Consider the following 13,748-nt stretch of genomic DNA (forward strand, 5'->3'; position numbering starts at 1 on the left):
GTGAGTCTGGACCTCTTACACTAACCAATCAACCGCACAAAGTAAGAACGGGAGTTAGGATAAAGGCAGGAGAGGGGATGTGACAAATCTGGGTGTACATTGATCATAGACCTCTAATAAGTCATCCCAAACTGCTTTGCATTTTTCATGCATTCCCTTTCTCCGGAATGCCAGCCATTTGCTAGCTGTGTGATCAGCCAGATCACCAAGCCAGGCATCAATATTTGATGGGGGTTGACTTTTCCATTGTGGTAGGGTTAATTTTTTTGTGCCCAAATCTGTCCAGTGGCATCACGCTGCTTTGTTACCAGGGAACCTCCAGGTATCAGGAATGTAATCTGTGACACACTGTACCTCAAAATAGCTCCCTGTAAAACCCATATGCATCATTCATATATAGTTGTGATATTTCATACAAAGCATGCCATGTACGATATCATATGAAAGTTCATGATCTGTTGAAACCCCTTGTTCTTTCCAAATATGTGTATCATTAGTGTGTATGAAGTTGAGAATTTTCTGTGTGGTTGTTACTGAAATATGCTATAAATTTGCTAGTGACATTCAAAGAACTTCCTCCCAGCCCACCCAGGAGATTGTTCACAGACCATTAATAAGCAGGGAAGTTGTAATCCAGGGATTTACAATTCAATGAGGGCTGCCCAAACACCACACAATAGGGACTGCTCCCCTCTCTGACCCATTTGCACAAGACCCACCAAGGGGATTGCTCAACCCAGTGACTTAGCAAAGCCCATCAGCACATGTCTGGGCAAGTCTTTTCTAGGCACATGGACTGAGGGTATAAAATAAGGGACAGTGGCATCATTCCTTGGCCTGTCTCCTCCTTCACCTATGCTGGAAGCAACAAGAATGCTGAGAAGATGAAAACTTTAACTGAGGAGACTGGTCTCAGGCTTCAGGGAGAAGCCTGTGTGTTAAGAACTGTAAAATCCAGTGGGATGAGAAAATTGTTTGATCTAAATGCTGCCTAGGTAATGAGGTTTAAGATTTAGACTGTGCACTTACCTTTTATTTTCTTTGGTAACTATCTCTAACCTCTTATGCCTACCACGTACAATCACTAAAATACTATCTTTCTGTAGTTAATAAACCTGTTTTATATTTTACATAAACCACTTGGTTTGGTTGAAGTGCTCAGGAAATCTCCGCTCAGGTACAAAGACTGGTGCATGTCCTCTCCGCATTGAGGGAGGGGCGGACTGGGTAATAAACTGAAACTGGCCAGGCTTCTGATTAGGGCAAGATGGTATAGTTCTGGTGTGCAAGGCTGGCGAGAATTGGCTGGTGCCCTTCTCTGTGTGATTCATTAGTGGTTCAAGGAGCATTCATGCAATCTAGCTGTGGGGGGGCGTCGTCTTTGAAAAATTGCCTTTTGGGGAATTACGATTTTTTTTAAAACTATATTCTTTACGTGGCAGGAAAGCCGTGTTTCCAAGGAACTCTGAGATGGTGGGAATTTTCCACATGCCATTTGCTTCCTCGCCACCCTCTGCCCCAGCTCCTGCTCCTTACCTCTCAATGGCCGACCAGATCTTCAGCCCATCATCCCTGTAGTAGTAGTTGGGAATGCAGTCAACCCCACGCTCTTGGATGCCCTCAGGGAAGCAGAGGGAGGCATAGGTCAGGCCGGATGTGCCCTTGGCCATCAGCACCTTGGTCCCCTCGAGCCCCAAGCCTATGGCCTGGGAAGGGACCAGAGACAGAGCCTTCAACCTCCGAGCCACCGGGCTGGGGGGCAGGTTAGAATGAAATACCGCTGAGATCTATTTCAGGGCAACCGAACGACAGACAATACGCCCTGTGACAAAGGTACCTCCCCAATATTTCGCTTTGTGTTGTACCCCAAAAGTGTCTGATCACTCGCAAGCCCCAGTGTTTGACCAACCAGTCCTTAGAAACCTCCAAGGATGGAGATTCCACAGCCTCCCTTGCATGCCTGCCCCAGAGTTAACTATCTTTAGAGAGAGAGAGCTTTTCCTAATATCTAACCTAAATCTCCCTTGTTGCAGATTAAGCCCATTACTTCTGGTCCTGCCTTCAGCAGGACCAGAGAACAATTGATCACCATCCTCTTTGTAACAGTCCTCACCATATTTGAAGACTATCAGATCCCCCCTCTTGGTCTTCTTCTCTCAGGACTAAATGTGTCCAGTGTTTTTGTTTGGTTGGTTTTTTTTAACCTGGCCTCATAGATCAGGGTTTCTAAACCTTTTGTCATGTTTGTTGCTCTTTTCCGGACTCTCTCCAATTTGGTCTCCTCTTTCCTGAAGTGTGACGCCCCTCCCACCCCACCCCCTTCTCCATCTGAGGTCAGACAATGACCTCCTGTGTCGTTTACACATGACACTCCCATTAATACAGCCTAGAATTATATTACCCTTTTTCCCAACTGGATTCCATTGTTTTTTATTCCACTATAACTCCCAGATCCGTTTGAGCAGTACGACCCCCCCAGCAGCCAGTTATGTCCCACTGTGCAGGTGGGCATTGGATTTTTCCTTCCTCAATGGCGCACTTTGCACTTGTCTTCATTGAATTTCAGCTTGTCGATTTCAGCCCAATTTTCTGAGCTGTCATAGTTGCTTTGAGTTCTAATCCTGCCCATTGAAGTACTTGCAACCCATCCTGGATTGGTGTCAGCATAAATTTTATCAACAAACTCTCCCTTTTTTTTTTTTTTCTCGAACGGATGCTGCCAACAGGGAGTTTCGCAAGGGAGTTTAGAAAGGAGCACGGGTCCCTTGCCGGTTCTATTTTATTCCCCTTAAAACCTATAAACCAAACTACATTCAAAACTTCTTGCTTTAAACAACCCCTTCATGAACTAGGAGAAAATGCAGGCAGAAGCCCAGCTGCAGAGTGGGGGCTATCCAGTTTATTGCACTGTGTAGCATGTATGATTACCTGCCCTGTGGGTGGGTGGCGTATGTGTGCATTCGGCGCAAGGAGCTCCTGGCCCTCAGAGACCATGGACGGACTCTGGAGGCAAGGGTGGTGGAACTGGAGGGGCTAAGGAAGGCAGAGAGGTATGTTGATGAGGCTTTCCAGGATACTGTAGAATTGTCCCACCTCCGGTCAGACAGGCCCTGCGCTGTTGTGGAGGATGAAAGGGCCAGGGAAGCAGAGCAGTCAACAGGAGCAGAAGGAAACCTTCCCATAATTGGGACCCTCCTTCCAGACGGTGCTGGGGTTGCCTCTCGCACTGAGGTTACCTCTCTGGGGGAGGGAACTTCAGTTGCTAGGAAAAGGCAGGTATTAGTATTGGGAGATTCGATCATTAGAAATGTAGATAGCTGGGTTTGTGATGACCGGGAGAACCGTATGGTGACTTGACTGCCTGGTGCGAAGGTTGCAGATCTCCCGAGGCATCTAGGCAGACTTATTCAGAAATGATCTGGAGAAAGGGGTAAACAGTGAGGTGGCAAAGTTTTCAGATGATACTAAACTGCTAAAGATAATGTGATAGACCAGTGGGGTACAGGAGTCTGGTAGAGGGCAAATATACTGGTCACTGGATGAGTAGTTTTCTGTTCCCTGAGTGACCAGGGAAGGGGCTGCACTAGAGTAATCCGGGACCTGCTAGAACCAGTTAAGGCAGGCAGGCTAATTATGACACCTGGAGCCAATTAAGAAGAAGCTGCTAGAATCAATTAAGGCAGGCTAATCAGGGCACCTGGGTTTTAAAAAGGAGCTCACCCCAGTTTGTGGTGGGAGTGTGAGGAGCTGGGAGCAAGAGGCGCAAGGAGCTGAGAGTGAGAGGATGTGCTGCTGGAGGACTGAGGAGCACAAGTGTTATCAGACACCAGGAGGAAGGTCCTGTGGTGAGAATAAGGAAGGTGTTTGGAGGAGGCCATGGGGAAGTAGCCCAGGGAGTTGTAGCTGTCATGCAGCTGTTACAGGAGGCACTATAGACAACTGCAGTCCACAGGGCCCTGAGCTGGAACCCAGAGTAGAAGGTGAGCCTGGGTTCCCCCCAAACCTCCCAATTGACCTGGACTGTGGGTTCTTCCAGAGGGGAAGGCCTCTGGGCTGTTCCCCAACCCACATGGTGAATCTCTGAGGCAAGAAAATCTGCCAATAAGCACAGGACCCACCAAGATAGAGGAGGAACTTTATCACACTGGTGTCAGAAGTGGGATCTAGGGGTGCGCAGCGGAAGAAGGAGGGTGATTTAAAAAAAAAAGGGAGAGGGTTTATTTTTTTTCACCACAATGGATGATGTAGTGCGGGCATGGAGGCATGGATACGAGCTATGGCGGCCCAGCAGGAGGCTACCCGTGTCCAGGCAACCGCCCAACCGGAGGCAGTGCGGCTGCAGCAAGAGACTAATCGCCTGCTGATGGACCAGGCTGCTCAAGACCGAGCTATGCTGCGGGAACTGGTAAACCAGGTAAAGTCCCTTACAGAGCTGAATCACAGCCATGATGGGATGCGGCTCATACGGGCCAGCCATTGGCTGCAGAAAATGACATGGGAGGATGATGTAGAGGCATACCTTCTGGCCTTTGAGAGGACAGCCCTACGGGAGGCCTGGCCTCGAGATCAGTGGTCTGGCATCCTTGCCCCATTCCTGGGTGGGGAGGCCCAGAAGGCCTACCATGATCTGCCTGAAGAGGCTGCAGCAGACTGAAAGCAGAGGTCCTGGCCAGATCTGGGGTAACGACAGCAGTGCGGGCCCAGCAGTATCACGGTTGGAGGTACCAGGAAGACAAAACCCCGCGGTCCCAATTGTATGACCTCATCCATCTCACACGAAAGTGGTTGCAAACAGAGTCCCGGAGTCCAGAAGAGATACTAGTGGTTCTGGTCATCGACCGATACATGAGGGGACTACCGCCAGACCTTCGTGCCTGGGTAAGCCAGAACGAACCCTCCACCTATAATGAGGTTGTTGCCCTGGTCGAGAGGCGAAGGACAGCGAGGGAGCTGACCCAACCAGTTAAGGAAGAGGCACCCCGGGTTAAACTAGCATCACCAAGCCCTAAAGTTCGGGTGACTGGGCCACCAGGAGTGCCCAGGTGGAAAAAGAGAGGCTGAAGGCCCATCAGAGGCCACAAAGAGTCAGAGCACTGAGGGAGAAGAGGATCGTGATGTTGGACTGCCCAAGCCAAGAGACCGGGGAACGCCTAGGGCTCCATACAGATGTTATGCCTGCAGGGAGTGGGGACACACAGCTGCACAGTGTCCCAATGCTGAGGAGCCGATGCAGTGTAACCTGGGGACCTGGGCAGATCCATGCTCCCTAATCCACCTTGTGGGGGGTCTCACTCACCCCACATATGTATACCAGACCAGTGAAACTAAATGTGGTAGGGTCCACGGCACTGGTTGATTCGGGGAGTGCTATCACGCTTATCTCAGGGAAGCTCGTGAAACGTAGTCAGCTGCTGCAGGCTAAACGTACGGAGATAACATGTGTCCATGGGACAGTTAGTTACTACCCCACCATCCCAGTAAAAATCGAGATCCAAGGGAACACTACTGAGGTAGCAGCAGGTGTAGTCCCTAAACTCCCATACCCAGTGTTCACAGGGAGGGACTTCCCAGGGTTTGGAAACTTACTCCCAGTAGGGGGATTGGAGAAAGATGGGGACCCAAAAATCGGTGAGGCATCCACAGCAGACTGTCAACCCCCAATCTTCTCTGAAATATCCCCAGATTTGTTCTCCACTCCCAGACAGGGTAGAAAGACAAAAAGGGAAAGAAGGGCAGCTAAGGCCTTGGGAACCCGAATACTGACCCAAAGCCAGAGGGTCACTCTTGCAGGTAGGAGGACCCGCGCAGCTGAAAAGGAGGCCACGCAGGAGGGAGAAGCATCTGAGTCTGACCCCCACCCTAATGCTTCTGAACCAGTAGAGGCAACAGAGACTGGGCCCCTAGATCTTGGGCAGATTAGCCCCGGGAGAGAAAACTTTGGACAGGATCAGGCAGAAGACCCAAGGTATGACAACATTAGGAAGGAGGTGACTGAAATAGATGGGGTCCCCGTGGAAGGGAAAACCCAGGGACCAGGACCCTACTTCATATTGAAGAAGGATCTCTTATACCGGGTTGCACCAGTACAGGGGCAGAAGGTACAGCAGATCCTAGTACCTCAAAAGCACCAGAACACTGTATTAAGTCTTGCTTATAGTCATCTTTTTGGGGGGCATTTGGGGGTAGAGAAGACCCTGGCATGAGTCCTACGACGGTTCTTCTGGCCCGGAGTACATGAAGAAGTGCGGAGGTACTGTGCCTCCTGCCCGGAGTGTCAGCTGCACAGTCCCTGTCCCCACTTAAGGGCACCTTTAGTACCCCTTCCCATCATAGAGGTCCCCTTCGAGCGAATAGCTATGGACCTAGTGGGACCCCTGGAGAAGACGGCTCGGGGCCACCAATATATACTACTTGTTTTGGACAATGCTACTCGCTACCCAGAAGGCGTCCGCCTGTGGAACACTGCCTCTAAAACTATAGCCAAAGAGCTGGTGGGGAGCTTTGCCCGAATGGGCTACCGAAGGAGATATTAACTGACCAAGGAACCCCATTTATGTTGAAGCTAATGAAGGACCTTTGTACGCTGCTCCATATACATACCCTGAGAACTTCAGTCTACCATCCACAGACTGATGGGTTGGTAGAAAGGTTTAATCGAACCTTCAAGGCTGTGATAAGGAAGGTGATAAGTCAGGACGGGAAGGATTGGGCACCCTACTACCCTACCTTATGTTCGCTATCGGGGAGGTACCACAGGCCTCAACTGGGTTTTCCCCCTTTGAGTTATTATACGGGCGTCACCCCCATGGCATACTAGATATCGCCAAAGAGGTCTGGGAAGAGGAACCCAATGAGGGGAGAAATATAATACAGCATGTAATGCAGATGCGAGACCGGATAGCCCGGGTCACCCCTATTGTACGGGAACATTTGGAGAAGGCACAGGAGGCCCAGCGAACCCATTACAATCGCCAGGCAAAAGTGCGACAGTTCCAACCAGGGGATCGGGTTATGGTGTTGGTACCCACAGCAGAAAGCAAGCTTCTGGCCCAATGGCAGGGGCCCTATGAGGTGGTTGAACCCATGGGGGAAGTAACCTACAAGGTGCGGCAGCCAGGACACCGAAAACAAGAACAGATTTATCACGTCAGCCTTCTGAAACCCTGGCATGCACAAGAGGCATGCACAATGGTCCAAAAAGACCTAACCCAGGAAAACAAGCCTTCCAAACAGGTGAGAGTGTCTCCCGATTTAACACCAGACCAGAAGAATGGGTGTCTGAGATGATCTTCCGGAACCAAGATGTGTTCTCGACAAAACCGGGTCGAACAACCGAGACCTATCACCACATCGTCACAAACCCTGGGGCCAGACTAACAATGAGGCCCTATCAGGTGCCAGTGGCAAAAAGGGAGGAAATAAAAGCAGAAGTAAAAAAAATGCTGGAGTTGGGGATCATCGAAGAATCCCAGAGTCAGTGGTCCAGCCCAATCGTGCTGGTGCCCAAACCTGATGGTACCACAAGATTTTGCAACGACTTCCGGCGACTAAACGAAGTATCCCAGTTCGACACGTACCCCATACCTCACATAGATGAGCTAGTGGACCGTCTGGGTAATGCCCTGTACTTGACTACCCTAGACTTGACAAAGGGGTACTGGCAGGTTCCCCTTGCAGAAGATGCAAAGGAAAAGACTGCGTTCTCTACACCAGAGGGTCTTTTTCAATATACTGTACTCCCTTTTGGACTACATGGGGCCCCAGCTACCTTCCAGTTTCTCATGGACAAGCTTTTACACCCGCATAACAGTTATGCTGCTGCCTACTTGGATGATGTGGTCATTCATACCCCAGACTGGGAAACCCACCTGGAGAAGGTGGAGGCAGTCCTCGATACTTTCAGGCGAGCTGGCCTTACAGCAAACCCTGCCAAGTGCGCTGTAGGGTTTACAGAGACCAAATATCTTGGCTACGTTGTAGGAAAAGGTCTGGTAAAACCCCAAGTGAACAAGTTAGAGGCCATCCAAAACTGGCCCCGACCAAGTCACAAGAAACCAGTTCGGGCGTTCCTAGGTATGGTGGGGTATTACCGATGACTTATCCTCCCACTTTGCCACAAGGGCAAGCCCCCTGACAGACCTAGTGAAAGCCCATGGACCTGATCTGGTAAGATGGTCTGACGCAGCAGAGGAAGCATTCACAGACCTACAGACTGCCCTCTCCAGTAACCCTGTACTGATAGCCCCTGATTTCACCAAGGAGTTTATCCTGCAGACGCATGCATCGGAAGTAGGGTTGGGGGCCGTTCCATCACAGATGGTCGGGGAGGAGGAACACCCAATTCTCTACTTCAGTCGGAAACTCCTTCCAAGGGAACAAAAATATGCAGTGGTGGAGAGAGAGTGCCTCGCTGTAAAATGGGCCATGGAAACATTGCACTGCTACCTGTTCAGGCGCAGATTTGTCCTAGTGACCGACCATGCCCCTCTTCAAGGGATGCAGCGGAACAAGGAGAAGAACACAAGGGTGACCAGATGGTTCTTATCCCTCCAACCTTTCCAGTTCCATGTGCAACACAGAGCAGGGAGCCATCACGGCAACGCCGATGGCTTGTTACATGTGCACTGTCTGGCGTCCCAAGCTGCCCAACCCCTTGGCGTTGAGCAGGGGGAAGGGATATGTGACAGACCCAGACCAGTGGGGTATGGGAGTCTGGTAGAGGGCAAATATACTGGTCACTGGATGAGTAGTTTTCTGTTCCCTGAGTGACCAGAGCAGGGGCTGCACTAGAGTAATCAGGAACCTGCTAGAACCAGTTAAGGCAGGCAGGCTAATTAGGACACCTGGAGCCAATTAAGAAGAAGCTGCTAGAATCAATTAAGGCAGGCTAATCAGGGCACCTGGGTTTTAAAAGGAGCTCACTTCAGTTTGTGGTGTGAGTGTGAGGAGCTGGGAGCAAGAGGCACAAGGAGCTGAGAGTGAGAGGGTGTGCTGCTGGAGGACTGAGGAGCACAAGCGTTATCAGACACCAGGAGGAAGGTCCTGTGGTGAGAATAAGGCAGGTGTTTGGAGGAGGCCATGGGGAAGTAGCCCAGGGAGTTGCAGCTGTTACAGGAGGCACTATAGACAGCTGCAGTCCACAGGGCCCTGGGCTGGAACCTGGAGTAGAAGGCAGGCCCGGGTTCCCCCCAAACCTCCCAATTGACCTGGACTGTGGGTTCTTCCAGAGGGGAAGGCCTCTGGGCTGTTCCCCCCCCAACCCACATGGTGAATCTCTGAGGCAGGAAAATCCGCCAATAAGCGCAGGACCTACCAAGATAGAGGAGGAACTTTGTCACACTGGTGAAGGCTAGGACTATAACAGAGTTTAAAAGAGAACTGGATAAATTCATGGTAGTTAAGTCCATTAATGGCTATTAGCCAGGACAGGTAAGGAATGGTGTCCCTAGCCTCCCTCTGTCAGAGGGTGGAGATGGATGGCAGGAGAGAGATCACTTGATCATTGCCTGTTAGGTTCACTCCCTCTGGGGCACCTGGTATTGGCCACTGTCGGTAGAGAGGATACTGGGCTAGATGGACCTTTGGTCTGACCCGGTACGGCCTTTCTTATGTTCACTCCATTATCCGAGTCATTCATGACAATATTGAATAGTGCCGAACCAGGCCTGACCTCTTGTGGGACCCTCACTAGATTCGCCCTCCCTGTTTGATAGCGGAGCATTCAGAACCACTCTTGGCATCTAGTCTTTGAACCACCCATAGTAATTCCATCCAGCCCAAATTTCCCTCGTTTGCACGTGGGGTGTGTCAAAAGACTAAAATCAAGATATATCACGTCTACTGCTTCTCCCCAGCCACTAGGCCAGCACCACTGTCCAAGAAGGAAATTAGATTGGTTTGGCATGATTTGTTCTTGACAAATCCATGCAGGCCATTCCTTCTAGCCCTATGATCCTCTGGGCACATATTGATTGTTTAATAATTTGATCCAGTATCTTCCAGTTAGACTGACTGGTTTGTAATTCCCTGGGTCCTCTTTGTTCTTCCTTTCAAAGAGAGATGCGGTGTTTGCCCTTCTCCAGCCCGCAGGGACCTCACCCGTCCTCCAGGAGTTCTGGAAGTTAATTGCTAACAGTACTGATGAGCTGAAAGCAGAGGCTGCATCCGCAGAGCCGTACGGTGCAAACAAAGGGACCAACTGAGATGGAGGCTGGCCTGAAGGATCTGCTCTCCGGGAGGTTCCCGATGTGGTTTTCACAGAGACAATACGGGAAGGGAGCTTCATGGGTTCCAGGTGAGGCCAGTAACTCGGGTGACAGGTGCATTTTACTCCCAAGTACGTGGCTCTGGGAGGGGAGTGGGGGCTAGTGGTTAGAGCTGGGGGAGCAGGAAGCCAGGACTCCTGGGTTCTGTCCCCAGCTATGGGAGGGGAGCAGGGTCCAATGCCCCTGACCATGGCATCTTCTCACCCTTTCGACGATCCCGCCACGTCCAAGTAGCTGGGTCCTTCCCACGACGTTGATGTGCAGCGTGTAGCAGGTGTGGGGCAGCAGCAGCTGGGGGGGGGGAAGAGACACAGGGGTGGGTGAGGACAAGCAGACAGCACCCCCACCCCCGCATGTATCAGGGGCGAAGGGCAAGTACCCAGACGCAGATCCTCCGAGAAGCCAGCGGCAGCTCCTTTCCCATCATTCATGAGGTCAGGAAGGTGCTGGACCACGATGGGTAGAACATGACCAGCGTGGGGCATCCCCAGCCTGGCACACCGGGCACACGCACCCCACCAGGCACACGCAGGTGTGGCTGGGCACAGGTGGGTGCTGGCAGCGGGGACTGTCTGGCACGCTTCCCCTGCTGGGCTCTTCTCTCCTGCACAGCTGGCCCCAGGGGGTGGGGGCGGCCCGGCCCCTCTCTCACCTTGAAGAGCGGGTGGCACATGGGCAGCTGGCGCAGGGTGGCCAGGGTGAAGGCCTCGTTGATCAGGTGGGTGAGCAGCAGGTGGCTGACGGACTCGTGCACCAGGAACTCGGCGTAGCGCACCCAGGTCTTGGCCAGGATCCAGTCCCACTCGGAGTCGCTGGGCAGGAAGATGGGGCTGTCAGGGCCTGGGCACTGGCTGAGCTGTGGGGGGAGAGACACAGGAAGGCTGCGGGGATGGATTGGCACAAACCAGGTGTGTGAATCCTGCTGCTTCCCCCAGGGGAGCCCAGGGGCTGGGACCCGGCTGCCAGGATGAGGGGACATGACAGTGCCGCAAATCCAGTGTTAGGAAGAGGAGAGACACAGCTGGGGTGTGTGCGCACACACAACTGGGCACATGCATGCACACCCAGAAGGGTGTGGGGGGATTAGGGAGCCAGGACTCCTGCATTATCTCCCTGGGCTGGTCCTTTTATATGACAATGCCCAGCCCTGGGACTGTGTAGGGGTGGGGGCTGTGTGGGGGTCCCCCTAGGCAACCTGTGGGGGCACCAGGGGCTGTTACCTGGATGGCCACAGGGATGAGCTCCCCGGAGGGTTGCAGGTGTAGCAGGCAGAGGGGCGCGGCGATGTACTGCTGGTAGCCGTTGATCCTGTTGGCCGGGACGCCCTCCAGGATTTTATAGTCAGCGAGGAAGATGTTCCCCTTCTATAGAATCATAGAATATCAGGGTTGGAAGGGACCTCAGGAGGTATCTAGTCCAACCCCCTGCTCAAAGCAGGACCAACCCCCAGACAGATTTTTGCTCCAGATCCCTAAATGGCCCCCTCAAGGATTGAACTCACAACCCTGGGTTCAGCAGGCCAATGCTCAAACCACCAAGCTATCCCTCTCCACACACAGGGAAAGCAGAGCAGAGTGCAGGGGCTGGCAGGGGCCAGTGCATCTGGAGGTGCAGAGCGGGGTCCCCGGGGTGTGGGGGGGAAAGCTGGGATGCCAGTGCTGTGAGCTTCCCCGCAGCAGTGCCTCTCCCAGCGCTGTGAGCTTCCACGTAGCAGTGCCCTGGGACTAGCCCTTGGAGCCAAGTGGCCAGTGCAAGCACAGCCATTGGCTCTGGAGTTGGGCCCACTGGACACCTCTGACACGTGGCTGCTCGTCCTTGGAGTGACGCTGGAGAGGGAGCCGGAGCGATAGCTCAGACCATAGCCAAGTCCCCCCAGGGGTATCCCCAGCGCCCCACTTACCTCCAGCTCGTCCTGCAGGCTGGTGCTCTCCCCCAGGGAGGAGGCCACCATTGCCGGTGTGACAGGGAAGTTGCAGGGGAGCTCTGTGCAGCGCCGGATCACCACTGGGTGGACCCCGTTCAGGAACTGGTACCCGAAGAACGTGTCCTCTCGCCAGTGCGCCCGCACGTACTCTGGGGGGACACAGGCAGGGCAGCTGCGGGGTTAGCGCACTGGGCCGGGACTCAGGGGAGCCGGGTTTGAGTCCTGCCCCAGGCACCTGAGGCAGCTTACGGTGTCTCTTGGAGCCACAGCCTCCCCCTGCTGGATAACGTGGCTAACGGTCCAGCATGACAACAGTTCAATCTCAGTGGGGGTCTGGGCAGCACTGGGACAAGGGGGTCCCTGATTGTGGGGGGGGGTGTGTCTGGGCAGTGCCTGGCACAAGGGGATCCTGGAGCGCGCTGGGCAGGCCTGGCACAAGCAGTGTTGGGCTGTCTAGGTGCTTGGATCACACCCATCCCAATCACCCTACCCTGTGCCTGGGGGCTTCCGTGGGCCTAGGCAAGCAGGGCTCAGAGTGGGCGGGGGGGTCACCCACCTGTGATTGGGGTTTTATTGAAGTAGAAAACCTTGTTGATGTCGTCCAGCTTCGCCCAGGAATTGGTGCAGTTCAGGAAACCCTTCAGCTGCAGCTCCACCTTCCTGGGCGGGCAGAGAGTTGTGAGAGCCTCTGGGGGGGCTTGGGATGGAGATAGCCCTTTCTCCCCATGAGAATAACAAATAGGGCCCCCCGTTTCTCCTCCCCAGAGATGCACTGGTGGTGAAGTGGAGCCACACTCAGGGCAGTTGCCCCCTGTCAGAGCGATGGGCTCAGGCTCTCGGCAGACTCAGGCAGCATCGCTGCATTGGTTACACCTGGGTTTTCAAGCTCTTCTCCCCTACTACAAGGACTAGAGTGAGTAGTATGGGATGAGGGGGTGTATGGGGATGCATAGATAGACAGATAGATTGATGGGTGGGGATGGAGAGAATGACAGCGAGAGAATGGATGTGTATTGGAATAGATAGTTAGGTTATAGAGTAGGGTGAGGGATAAGGGCTAGGGTAAAGAGCAGGGTTGGGGGTTAGTCCCTGGGGCTGGGCCTTGGGGGCTGGGGTGCACACACACACATCCCTCCCACACCACAGGAAGGTGGATGTCTTGCTGAAGGGTCAGAGTTAAGGTTACAGAAAGGCGCTAGGCTACACGGTCGGGTTACAGCTAGGGAAGGACTATAGGGCATAGGCAGAGTGAAAGAAAAAGTATGGGATATGGGTTAGGGTAGGATTAGGGAAAGGAGATAGTACAGGGTTAGGGTTACGGCTAGGGTTTGGGTTTAGTCTCTGGGAATGACCTGGGCTGTGGGGGCCGGAAGTCACACATTGACCCCATGCTCGAGGAAGGGGGAGGTCTTGATGAAGGGTTAGGGTTACTGGGTAGGGTTAGTGTACAGAGTTAGGGTTAGTGTATAGAGTTGTGTATAGGGTTATGAATAATGTACAGGCTTAGGGTTACTATATTGTGTTTTGTATAGGGATATGGTTAGTGTAGGGTTATGTAT

General features: G+C 52.8%; 1 protein-coding gene across 1 annotated transcript in view; it reads right to left on the reverse strand.

Annotated features, from left to right (window-relative positions):
- LOC101931286 (hydroperoxide isomerase ALOXE3-like) overlaps positions 1-13,748 on the reverse strand; it is an 84,080-nt gene that overhangs the window by 51,334 nt on the left and 18,998 nt on the right. Inside the window, exons 6-11 of the mRNA XM_065570169.1 lie at positions 12,746-12,849; positions 12,166-12,338; positions 11,486-11,629; positions 10,918-11,121; positions 10,470-10,556; positions 1,537-1,706 (exon numbers count right to left, since the gene is read on the reverse strand). Coding sequence (XP_065426241.1) covers positions 1,537-1,706; positions 10,470-10,556; positions 10,918-11,121; positions 11,486-11,629; positions 12,166-12,338; positions 12,746-12,849 — 882 coding nt within the window. The remainder of the gene's footprint in view (positions 1-1,536; positions 1,707-10,469; positions 10,557-10,917; positions 11,122-11,485; positions 11,630-12,165; positions 12,339-12,745; positions 12,850-13,748) is intronic.

The sequence above is a fragment of the Chrysemys picta genome, chromosome 16, assembly GCF_011386835.1.
Source record: "Chrysemys picta bellii isolate R12L10 chromosome 16, ASM1138683v2, whole genome shotgun sequence".
Taxonomy (NCBI): Eukaryota; Metazoa; Chordata; order Testudines; family Emydidae; genus Chrysemys; species Chrysemys picta.